Genomic DNA, 13091 nt, shown 5'->3' on the forward strand with positions numbered 1-13091 from the left:
GGATCCAATTCTTGGACAGTTAGAAGACACAATGCATCAATGCAAAAAAAAATATTACTAATTACTGTCCATGAGTAACCTCAACCTTGTGGGTCTGTGGGTCTTTTGGCTAATAAAGTGCCAACTCAATTCTACCAGTGACAAGTCTCTCATGCCCCTATGAACGGGGACACAGAGCAATAGTTTTTAATCTAAACCAGCCCTTTTTTACTGGAGTACACTAACCCCTAATTGGGGCTATTTTCGTGACACATAGAAGCAGTTTACCAGATAAGAAGTCAAGAAGATCAAAAAGTAGATTGTTGTAAGGGTGTATTACATCCATTGCCATATCCATTCTGGATTCTGAGTGGTAAAATCAAAGCTGAAAAATGCCTCTATGTATGTGTATACATTTTCCCCCAAGACAGAACTGCCAAAGGGGGTGGAGTTGCAATCTACTGCAGAGTTCTGTCATGCTATCGAGGTCTGTGCCCAAACAGTTCGAGCTTCTACTTTTAAAAATCCACCTTTCCAGAAATAAGTCTGTCACTGTTGTCGCTTGTTATAGACCCCCCCTCAGCCCCCAGCTGCGCCCTGGACACCATATGTGAATGAATTGCCCCCCATTTATCTTCAGAGTTTGTACTGTTAGGTGACCTAAACTGGGATATGCTTAACACCCCGGCCGTCCTACAATCTAAGCTAGATGCCCTCAATCTCACCCAAATTATCATGGAACCTACCAGATACAACCCCAAATCCGTAAACATGGGCACCCTCATAGATATCATTCTGACGAACCTGTCCTCTAAATACACCTCTGCTGTCTTCAACCAAGATCTCAGCGATCACTGCCTCATTGCCTGCATCTGTAATAGATCTGCGGTCAAACGACCACCCCTCATCATAGTCAAACGCTCCCTAAAACACTTCAGCGAGCAGGCCTTTCTAATCGACCTGGCCCGGGTATGCTGGAAAGATATTGACCTCATTCTGTCAGTAGAGGATGCCTGGTTATTCTTTAAAAGTGCTTTCCTCACCATCTAAAATAAGCATGCCCCGTTCAAAAGAATTTGAACCAGGAACAGATATAGCCCTTGGTTCACTCCAGACCTGACTACCCTTGACAAGCACAAAAACATCCTGTGGCGTACTGCATTAGCATCGAATAGCCCCCGCGCTATGCAACTTTTCAGGGAAGTTAGGAATTTATCGGCAGACTCAACAGCCTTGGTTTCTCAAATGACTGCCTCACCTGGTTCACCAACTACTTCTCAGATAGAGTTCAGTGTGTCAAATCGGAGGCCCTGTTGTCCGGACCTCTGGCAGTCTCTATGGGGGTGCCACAGGATTCAGTTCTCGGGTCGACTCTTTTCTCTGTATACATTAATGATGTCACTCTTGCGGCTGGTGATTCTCTGATCCACATCTACGAAGACAACACCATTCTGTATACATCTGGCCCTTCTTTGGACACCATGTTAACTAACCATACAACTCTCCTTCCGTGGCCTCCAACTGCTCTTAAATGCAAGTAAAACTAAATGCACGCTCTTCAACTGATCGCTGCACGCACCTGACCGCCCGCCTAGCATCACTACTCGGACGGTTCTGACTTAGAATATGTGGACAACTACAAATACCTAGGTGTCTGGTTAGACTGTAAACTCTCCTTCCAGACTCATATTAAGCATCTCCAATCCCAAATTAAATCTAGAATCGGCTTCCTGTTTCGCAACAAAGCATCCTTCACTCATGCTGCCAAACACCCTCGTAAAACTGACTATCCTACCGATCCTTGACTTCGGCGATGTCATTTATAAAATAGCCTCCAACACTCTACTCAGCAAATTGGATGCAGTCTATCACAGTGCCATCCGTTTCGTCACCAAAGCCCCATATACTACTCATCACTGCGACCTGTATGCTCTCGTTGGCTGGCCCTCGCTTCATATTCGTCGCCAAACCCACTGGCTCCAGGTCATCTATAAGTCTTTGCTAGGTAAAGCCCCGCCTTATCTCAGCTCACTGATCACCATAGCAGCACCCACCCGTAGCACTCGCTCCAGCAGATATATTTCACTGGTCACCCCCAAAACCAATTCCTCCTTTGGCCGCCTTTTCTTCCAGTTCTCTGCTGCCAATGACTGGAACAAACTGCAAAAATCACTGAAGCTGGAGACTCATATCTCCCTCACTATTTTTAAGCATCAGCTATCAGAGCAGCTTACAGATCATTGCACCTGTACATAGCCCATCTGTAAATAGCCCATACAACTACCTCATCCCCATATTATTTATTTTATTTATATTTGTTTTTTTATTTTGCTCCTTTGCGCCCCAGTATCTCTACTTGCACATTCATCTTCTGCACATCTATCACTCGTCTTTATTTGCGAAATTGTAATTATTTTGCCACTACGACCTATTTATCACCATAACTCCCTAATCTTACTTCATTTGCACACACTGTATATAGACTTTTCTATTGTGTTATTGACTGTACGTTTGTTTATTCCATGTGTAACTCTGTGTTGTTGTTTGTGTCACACTGCTTTGCTTTATCTTGGCCAGGTCACAGTTGTAAATGAGAACTTGCTCTCAACTGGCCTATCTGGTTAAATAATGGTGAAATAAAAAATACTGTATGTGGGAATGTCTTATGTCCATCCTACATGTAGTGTTGGTACATGGAATATTCCTCAACTGCTTATATCATAAATTGCTATTGCAAATATAAGTATTATTTTCAACAACTGACATTTTCAGATATTATTTTGACAAACACACTTTGGTGCTTAAAATTCATTCTCTATTGTCATAGATTTGGTGGGCACTGTCATCTGTGATCTGACTTTAAGCACGTACTGATGAAACTGTCACTTAATTTTTGTTGTTGTTAAAGTCTACAAACGCTCTACATTTATTCACTCTGTGATAGGGTTGGATCCTATATGCTACTTGTATTATTGTCCTGTAAATGGTTCAGTGCCTATAATTTAGCCTGTGTGTGTAGAATGGGGCATAAAGGAAATTACCTCCACTACTAAATTACTACTAGATTATAGTGATAAGGAAAACGGCATACAAATTTGGCTTGTGTATTCATTTGCCTATAACTAATCAGAATTCCATTATCTTTACATAAAAAAGAGAATATTTCAAAATGAGAAGATCCTGCCATGGAAAAGACGACTGGGTGGACATGAAGTGGAAAGGAGGGGAAAAAAACTCACACCATGCAGCAGGACACATTCAGCTGCAGGGTCTTTGTAATGCAGGTTTGAGAGTTATATTTTCAATAATGAATGGTTAGCTGTTATGTGACAGTTAGGTCAAAAATCCTATTTTATTTTTTGGTGTAGATGGCCAAGGAAGTTGCACAGAACTTCCCCTCCCAAATTGATATGGAACCTTCAAAAACACATGGAGCAACTGCGAAAAGAAATGGCTGAGGATACACTAAAAATGTCTGGTATGTAATGACATTTAATTCAAATGAAATGTAAATTCTTTATTTTTATGTAGTCGTGTCAGACAGCCATATGTTCAGTTCATGCCTATGATTTCAGAGTTCAACAAAGCCAACAACTCCTTCATGTGTGCCACTGACAAAGAACCTGGATGTGGCCCAAAGACTGACTGGGTTAGTAACTTTATTTAACATGTTTATAATCTTTTGACAACAGTGACGGCATGTAAGACAATTTATGATATAACACAATGGATGGCTAATTCGTCATTCTACATTGATATTATTTATAACGTGTTACGTTTTGTTTTAGATTGAATGTTTTGCATGCCAACGGTGGTTCCATGTGCTGTAACTAAGAATGAAGACAAAATAGTTCAGAGTAAAGAACACAAACTGGAAGTGCAGTCTTTGTTGTTGAAAATGTCCGCTATACCCCATCCACACTGAAGAGGCTCTGAAATGTACATCAACCAGGGATAAAGAGAAAGTTAACACTGTGAAACGTTTAATACTTATTTGAAGTTAAGTGTCTGTTGACATGTTGGAGGTCTACAATTTCTGTTTAATTTGTCAATATTCAATTTTTATTCATTGATATACTGGCCACCATTACTGTGGGTACATGTTCAGTATATGTATTGACCAGCAAACCCACTGCAGCCTACCTCACTAGCTCACTCTCCATCCCTGCTATGGACAATTAATAGCATGACTCTCGTACTTTGCCCTTTTCCTTTATGGTTGATATTAACGACAAAAGGAGATATTATCTGTCTCTCTCCTATTGTGTACCGCTGTTAAATACTGTGGACAAATAAAAAAACAGGGAAAATAGGTACTTAGAACTACCAATTATTATAGATAAATATTAAAGAAAAGGGTAAACACAACACTGGACTGAACCCCCTAATTGTGAAACTAATGTTAATGTACAACAATATAGAAGAGATATAAGAGGTTATGCAATATGGGTGTATATCCACTGCACGCTTCTTAGGTGTGTAATTGACATGACCAATGGACTATAGAAATGTAAAACTATGAAAAATGTACGTTAAACCGCGTGATTTTACAGCACACAAACAAGAGTGTGCAATATAGAATGGTACATTCTGCACCATGTTTGAAGTCAGTAGGTCACATGACCACAGAGCTTTTGAAATTTTACATTTTAAATAAATTAATGTAAAATCTTGTGAGATGAAAATGGACTAACTAAAGGGTGTGCAATGTGTAGGCCCACTGAGTGGACATTCTGAACCTTGTTTGAAGTCTCTAGGTCACATGACCACAGAGCTATTGAAATTTTACATTTGGAAAAATTCATGTAAAATCTTGTGAAATGAAAATGGACTAACTAAAGGTTTTGCAATATAGAAGGGTAGTCAATGGACATTCTGAACCTTGTTTGAGTCCAGTAGGTCATATGACCTAATTAAAAATGTAAATAAATAATTTAAAATAGTGCGAGATGTAAATCGACAAAAAATAAATGTGTGCAATGTGTGTCTATGCCATCGGGTTAGCTAGAACCAGTTGTGAAAGTTTTAGGAGTAATGGTTAAATAACTAATTGGAATTAGAACAATTTGATTTGTCACCATGTTGACGGTTCCTAACTGCTGTTGGTGGACGTAAGGGAAACTATAGGCGAATATCCAACCTGAAATTGTCTTTACCTAGGTAGGAATAAAGCAAAATATGACCAATGGCTCATTCGAGAGAAGACATCCTCCCCGAGTTATCACATCGGCCAGTATTGAAATCTGACATGTATGATAGACGTTTTCGCGATCTAAAAGTCGTATTCCTATTAACTTCCAGTGTAGTGGGAGACTTAACACGGTGCCTACGTCATACTGACCGGATTTCTGCCCGCTTTAACGCCAATAAATCAGATACACATGAAAACATGAAGTGGCCCTTGGAATCGCTAGAACATCACCCAGAGATGCACAAAAGTAATATAACATTCGAAATGGGTGAACCTTTCCTTTAAAAATATACATTTTTTTTAAGGCGGGTTTTTGCAATAATTCTGTCTGCGGGAGTTGGTGACGACCGCTTGAAGATAATGATCATGAATATAAGTTTTGATGTGTAACGTAAAGCAGTACCGTATTTCAAGAACAGCGCGCATACCCTTTTCCATTTAGCCACACCCTTTGACCAACGACGCCACCAATAACATCCTTTCTCTTCAGTGGAAACGGAAGTAAACAATGACAAGGAACAATTTTCACGTTAGGGTTTAGATTTAGACGTTTATTAACACCATGGAACTCAAAATATGACTAATTTAACTGCACAGCATCACATACTTACCCCAGGTAGTCTTTAATTCGCGGTGGAGACAGGACTTGGTTGATAGATGTTATCTAGGTAACGCTAGCTAGCGAACAATGGCTAACTGTATGGTTTTTAACGCTCAAATAGCCTCCATCATGGAGGTGTTAGCGAATGCGGCCGTGGCAGAGATCTGTAAACTCGTAGACGACGACTATGCAGTGTTTCGGTTGGAAATAACTCAAAGCCAGAAAGAAAACAGGGCATTGCGAAGGAAATTACAGCTACTGGAACTGAAGGTGGCACGGGAGCGCGTCTGCGCTAGTCGTCTCAGTAGTGTCAAGATCCCTGACCGATACAGAGGAATGGCAAGAGGTACCTTTCCGTTCCCCTCTGCACATGTGTTCAGATGTGTTACCCAGCATTTTTGGATAGTATGCTATTACCCTGATTACTTAGCTATCTTGCACAAATACGCATCATTTTCTAACCAGATCATTAAATAATAGGAAATGCAGTAAATCAATAATCGAAAACAATGTGATGGATGGAACACCATAAGTCGATCTACAAATAGTATAACAAAAGTTATGAGAAGTGTTACCTTATATCCTTGCCAATTCTAGACAGTGTAAAAAAACTGTTACTAGTGTACAATATACAGTTGAGCATTGACAGTACCTATCCTAACCACTTCTTTCCCCCAATCACTCTCTCAGGTGAAGGGCATCTCACTGGAGGCCACAGGAGCTTTGTGAAGCTAGCGGGCCACAATACATGGAGAGATGACCAACCAATCACTGTTGATGAGGGGAGTGGAACCTCAACCCAGCACATTATCATGATAGAGGTTAGTGTAATAGTATTACATAAAAATTACAGTACATCAAATGTGGCCAGTTTATTTCAGAAAGACTCCTCTCAGCTATTCACTAGCTTACATTATCTGCCATAGGGGAGATTGTGAGACTTCCCTACAACATTGTTATCCAATTCAACTCATGTTCCGGTAATAACGTCCCCTTGTGTCAGGCTGCAGGTCCTGGTGTCAAGCAGGAGAGGACTGAAGGAGAGGACCCACGACACAGCACAGACATCCAGACTGGAGCAGCGGCTGGAGTGGTGCCCCCTGTAGCCACGGAAGAACTCTCAACTGCTTCCACGCTCCAGTCCAGGACCCGATGCAGCATTAAGGAGGCTAGTAGAACGCCCAACGCCATCCTCAAGTCAGAGACAGTCACAGAAACACAAAGGCTCTTACAGACAGGATCTGACCACAGATCAGACCCAGAGAGACTGGAGCTGGGGCCACTTGGCTGTCCTGCTCTAGGCTCAGAATATTTACTAGACGGTAACCCAAGCCCGAATACGGTTCATTCCCATCGGGACTCTGGTGATGTGTTAGAAACTGGTAATGATCCGTCTTGTTCTTACACTACAGAGATGGACCCTGGCAACATGCCCTTGGGTTTAGAGACACAGACTGATCTGTCTAGAGGGGACTGGAACCGGTACAGTAGTAGTGTGTACTCTGAAGGGTGCCTAGATAAGAAAGGGGAGGTTATAGTCGTAGATAAAGTGAAAGTGGAGGGCGATGCTCCTCCCACATGGAATGTAGACGAGACTCACTTAGGAGAAGGACACTCACAAGGCAGAGATTTTTTAGATTACAGGGAAAGCTTAGAGACAAATACAAATATCACGACCCACTCCCCTTTACACGCAATCAGGGATCGTGAGCCAGTGTCCACGTCGATGGGGCCATCCGATTCACATGACCGTGTCCTTTTCCATCAGGTATTTAACTCAAACGACCGGGCTAGAGCCCAGACTCATGGAGGGGGAACCACATCAGGCAATAGTAAAGAGAAACGGTTCCTCTGCATGTTCTGTAGCAAAGGCTTCAGCTGCCCCCAGAAGGTGGAGATCCACCAGAGGGTCCACACAGGGGTGAAACCCTTCAGCTGTACCCAGTGTCACATGTGCTTCGCCCAGGCTTGCAACCTGAAGAGGCACCAGAGGGTCCACACAGGGGTGAAACCCTTCAGCTGTACCCAGTGTCACATGCGCTTCTCCCACTCATCAAGCCTGAAGAGGCACCAGACGGTCCACACAGGGGAGAAATCCTACAGTTGCCCCCAGTGTGAGAAGAGGTTTTCCCACCAGCACCAGCTGAAGATGCACCTGAAGGTCCACATGGGAGAGAGGCAGTTTGTCTGTACGCAAGAGGTTCTCAGAGAGGTGCCTCCTCAGGATACACCAGCAGAAAAAACATTCCACTCTATGACATAGACCAGACATCGATAACATTAGGCACGCCAAGCGATTTGATAAAATGGATTAAATCAGTGAACTTGCATTTGTTTCGAAATTGCATTGGTTTTCCATAAATGGCTATTTATTCATTGTGTTTTGTTTGGAGAGCTCCTGTCAATGTTGAGTATGGACCTGATTACACATAGAAGTAGGCCTAGGCTACCTGGCCTGCACGCAAATGTATAAAATGTGCCTATTTGGGGATGTCTGATAGTATTTCTGATTGTCTTAACTCACCACCACTAATGAGCTGGGGAGCTTCTCAAAGTAATTTTTCTTCTTCTCTTCAAACAGCTAGTAGCCTAAACAAAGTCTGTTTTTACATCCATTGAGAATGACAGTAGTTCCACAATAACCAGGTTTCCATCCAACCCTTTTATATAAGTAAAGTACATGTCGGATCAAAATATTCACTACAGGCCTGATGGAAACAGCAAGTTTGTCGGTCAACTTTCCAGATGACGACAAATCCAAATACACTAAACAAGGTGGGATCTTTGTGTCGGTAAAATTAATAATGCGAGAAATGACGGTGGGAACGCTTTTATGTGCAAATATTGATATAATATTCATAAATTCGAAGTAAACTTGCAGGCACGCGATGATATGTTGTGTGGTCCTGCCACTACGACTCAGGAAACATGCAGTTTATTAGACTACAGATGAAATAAGTTATGGTGAACAGGGTGGTGAAAGTTCATGGTGATGAGCTTGATGCTCCTTTCCAATATTCTGGTGACATAATGATTGATGTTTGGCTGCCGTTTAACAGATAAAAATAATCTTGCTCTTTTGTCCATAATAATCTTATCACGTAGACTATACACCCTCATTGTATCTGCGTGGTGTTGGCTAGAGCGCACGTGCCATCAGTAGAGTTGAAAATAAGATGGAAACCAATTTATCGGCACATGGGAATTTAACTGCAAAAGTAATTTATGTGCACTAACTCATCACATACAGCTTGTTATCTGCAACAAGATAGGCCTTTTACTGTGTGTACGTAAAACTGGACACACACCTCTGATGGGAAAATGTGCATATTGTTTTTATGCAGATTTTAGAATATTCACATAAATCTGTCACCAATTGGATGGAAACCTAGCGAATGTATTTAATATCTTTCCAGCTCTCTCCCTTTCGAAAACCACCGAGCCTAGGCTTGAAAGGGAAGAATGTAATGCTCTGATCCAGTAAAAATGGCAAATACCTGATTACTTCTTATCCCCTGCGAAAAAGCTGGCTCTGTCCGGAACTCACTGGCGCGAGAAACTCTGAGGGCCCAGAATAGTTGATACAATGCTGCAAGTTTGCAAGCTGGAGCTTCAGGCCAGACCCAGTTGATACAATGTTTCAAGGTCTTTGCAGACAGGCGGAGTAGAGAGATAAATGCAATTGAAAGAACATTAACAAACTGCTATGCATACCCAATGTGATTTATAGAATACTTATTTTTATCAGGATATTTTCTACCTGCAATGTTTTTATTTGTTGGCTTATGTAGGCTATTTTTAACTAGTTGTCATTAATAGTTACTTGCATTGGTATATGTTCTTTAGCTGCCAATGGCTCAAGGTGTATAATACAATGTGTCCATTTCGCAGATGCAGGTACTCTTGCATTAGATTAATTTTAACTTTTAGATCTGTATCATTTTCATTTCGATAGAATTTAGATTAACCACATGACAATGATTTTAATATGTTATTAACCACAAAAATGTAAATATGAAAATCATAACTTACACGTAGACCAGTAGCTCCTGGCGTGCTGTTTGTCATGTGCCTTTTTCTCAGGAGTGGCTTCTGTCTGGCCACTCTCTCAAAAAGCCCAGATTGGTTAAGTGCTGTAGAGATTGTTGTCCTTCTGGCAGGTTCTCCCATCTCAGCCAAGGACCTCGTTGACCAAGGTCCTTCTTGCCAGTTTGGTCGGACGGCCAGCTCTAGGCAGAGTCTGGATTGTTTCGTAATTTTTCAATTTCCCAATGATGGAGATCATGCTCTTGGAAACTTAACATTCTAGAAATTATTTTATACCCTTCCCCAGATATGCCTCATCACAATTCTAACTCGGTGCTCTACGGACAGTTCGTTGGACTTCATGCTATAGTTTCTGCTCTGACATGCACTTCTTCTTTGAAATTGGGTTGGTGGATCGCATCCAGCTTTTAAAGGTGCGTACTCCGCCACCTACTGTACTGGAGTGTGAGGTCAGTCACGGCCTACCTACATTAAATTATCTTCATTAGTCCTTTTCCTCTAAGAAAGTGAAAGAGCCCTAGACACCACTCCTCTCCACTTTCAACCCCCCACTACACGACCCAAACCCCAACCCCGTCCAGCCTCTCTAACCCTTTCACACAATCTCTTGCTATCTACGTCATACAGTTCAAACATATCAACACATGCCCCACCGTTTTCTCCACTAAACACTCACACAGACCTGTTTCATGTCTCCCTATCATCCACAACGTGACATTCAAACCTGTGCCCAAACCTTAGTCTACTCCACACAAATAAGTCTGTCCTACATCCCATACTCCCCACCTCTTCCTTTACTGACCGATGCATGCAATACAATTACCTCCCCTTACTAGCATCCCACTTCCTTTGCCAAAGATTGAGCCCTTTTGCCCGGATCAAGGACTTGACTTCCCTGCAGCCCAGCAGGACCTGAATATCTACCCCCTCTCTCCTCACTACCCTCTTAGCCACCACATCAGCCTTCTCATTACCCTCCACATCCACATGGGCGGGAACCCAGTAAAAGCTTACCACCACTCCAATCCCAATAACAGCACCATCATCTCCACAAACAAGTATTCAGACCCCTTCACTTTTTCTCCATTTTGTTACGTTACAGCCTTATTTTAAAATATGGAGAGACTCAAGGCTATAATCGCTGCTTAAGGTGCTTCAACAATGTACTGAGTAAAGGGTCTGAATACTTATGTAAATGTAATATTTCATTTGCAAAAATGAAAGAAAAAAAATGTTTGCTTTGTCATTATGGGGTATTGTGTGTTGACTGATGAAGAAAATAATTTAATCAATTTTAGAATAAGGATGTAACGTAACAAAAATGTGAAGAAAGTGAAGTGGTCTGAATACTTTCCAAATGCACTGTACACCCCTGCCCCCACCTTACCGCTGACTGGATCCTTTTCCTTTGAACCATCTGTATATATCCTGAAAAACAAATAAAACCGATTATCCTGACATGCACTGTCAACTGTGGGACATTATATAGACAGGTGTGTTTCTTTCTAAATCATGCCCAACAATTGAATTGGCTACATGTGGACTCCAATCAAGTTGTAGTGAAGTCTCAAGGATGATCAAAGGAAATTGGATGCACCTGAGCTAAATGTTTAGTGTCATAGCAAAAGGGTGTGAATACTTATGTAAATTAGATATTTCTGTATTTAATTTTCAATACATTTGTTAAAATATCTAAACATGTTTTCACTTTGTCTTTATAGGTTATTGTGTGTCGAAAACATATATATTTAATCAATTTTGAATTCAGGCTGTAACACAAGAAAATGTGGAATAAGTCAAGGGGTATGAAAACTCTCTGAAGGCACTGTATATGATGTTCAGAAAATGCCTATTTCATTACTTCCATTCAACTACTTAATTTTTTCCCCAAGACACTTTTAATGACAAAATGCAGTTTCAAGTTTATGCAGATTTTTTTGTTGTTGAGACGTGTGTGGTTTTCATATGGTGTATTTAAAACTTGTTTGTTTAATAAACACAAAATGGGACTTTTCATTCCAAGATTTTCATTGAGACTATCTTTAGTATACATCACATCTGACCTCACCCTATTCTGAATACACACATACTAACAAGCACCTACTGTACACGTCAAATATAGTTTAGTCGGGCCTTCCCTGTGGCTCAGTTGGTAGAGCATGGTGTTTGCAACGCCAGCATGGTGTGTGCAACACCAGGGTTGTGGGTTCGATTCCCACGGGGTGCCAGTACAAGAAAAAAAATGCATGAAATGAAATGTATGCATTCACTACTGTAAGTCGCTCTGGATAAGAGCGTCTGCTAAATGACTTAAATGTAATGTGTTTGTCTGATGACAGGGTTTTTTCTGCATATATACAGTACCAGTCAAAAGTTTGGACACACCTACTCATTCAAGGGTTTTTCTTTCTTTTTATTATTTTCTACATTGTAGAATGATATTGAAGATATCAAAACTATGAAATAACACATATGGAATCATGTATTAAATGAATATATTTTAGATTCTTCAAAGTAGCCACCCTTTGTCTTGATGACAGCTTTGCACACTCTTGGCATTCTCTCAACCAGCTTCATGAGGTAGTCACCTAGAATGCATTTCAAATAACAGGTGTGCCTTGTTAAAAGTAAATTTGTGGAATTTCTTTCCTTCTTAATGCGTTTGGTAAAAGACCAAATCCATATTATGGCAAGAACAGCTCAAATAAGCAAAGAGAAATGACAGTCCATCATTACTTTGAAACATGAAGGTCAATCAAACCGGAAAATTTCAAGAACTTTGAAAGTTTCTTCAAGTGCAGTCGCAAAAATCATCAAGCGCTATGATGAAACTGGCTCTAATGAGGACCGCTACAAGAAAGGAAGACGCAGAGTCACCTCTGCTGCAGAGGATAAGTTCATTACAGTTACCAGCCTCAGAAATTGCAGCCCAAATAAATGCTTCAGAGTTCAAGTAACAGACACATCTCAATATCAATTGTTCAGAGGAGACTGCATGAAATCAGGCCTTCATAGTGGAATTGCGGGTAAGAAACCACTACTAAAGGACACCAATAATAAGAAGAGACTTGCTTGGGCCAAGAAACACAAGCAATGGACATTAGACCAGTGGAAAGCTGTCTGAGACCAAATTTGAGATTTTTGGTTCCAATCGCCATGTCTTTGTGAGACGCAGAGTAGGTGAACAGATGATCAGCATGGAGGAGGAGGTGTGATGGTGTGGGGCTGCTTTGCTGGTGACACTGTCTGTGATTTATTTTGAATTCAAGGCAC

General features: G+C 41.1%; 2 protein-coding genes and 1 long non-coding RNA gene across 5 annotated transcripts in view; 2 read left to right on the top strand and 1 right to left on the bottom strand.

Moving 5' to 3' along the window:
- LOC106602512 (zinc finger protein 69 homolog) overlaps positions 1–13091 on the top strand; it is a 506109-nt gene that overhangs the window by 341264 nt on the left and 151754 nt on the right. The gene's annotated exons all lie outside the window — the stretch shown is intronic.
- On the bottom strand, positions 3622–4182 carry LOC123742538 (uncharacterized). The gene is made up of 2 exons (XR_006769716.1): positions 4123–4182; positions 3622–3911 (listed from the first exon to the last, which is right to left on the bottom strand). It is a non-coding gene; the product is annotated as an uncharacterized lncRNA (long non-coding RNA).
- LOC106602426 (zinc finger protein 583-like) overlaps positions 5393–13091 on the top strand; it is a 61967-nt gene continuing 54268 nt past the window's right edge. Inside the window, exons 1-3 of one of the 2 annotated variants that reach the window (XM_014195143.2) lie at positions 5420–6117; positions 6462–6592; positions 6775–11834. In XM_014195143.2, coding sequence (XP_014050618.2) covers positions 5859–6117; positions 6462–6592; positions 6775–8034 — 1650 coding nt within the window. In that variant the 5' untranslated portion in view covers positions 5420–5858 and the 3' untranslated portion in view covers positions 8035–11834. Of the gene's footprint in view, positions 6118–6461; positions 6593–6774; positions 11835–13091 lie in introns of those variants that run through there. The other variant, XM_045717564.1, reaches the window with a different exon arrangement.

This window comes from Salmo salar, chromosome ssa04 (assembly GCF_905237065.1).
Source record: "Salmo salar chromosome ssa04, Ssal_v3.1, whole genome shotgun sequence".
Lineage (NCBI taxonomy): Eukaryota > Metazoa > Chordata > Actinopteri > Salmoniformes > Salmonidae > Salmo > Salmo salar.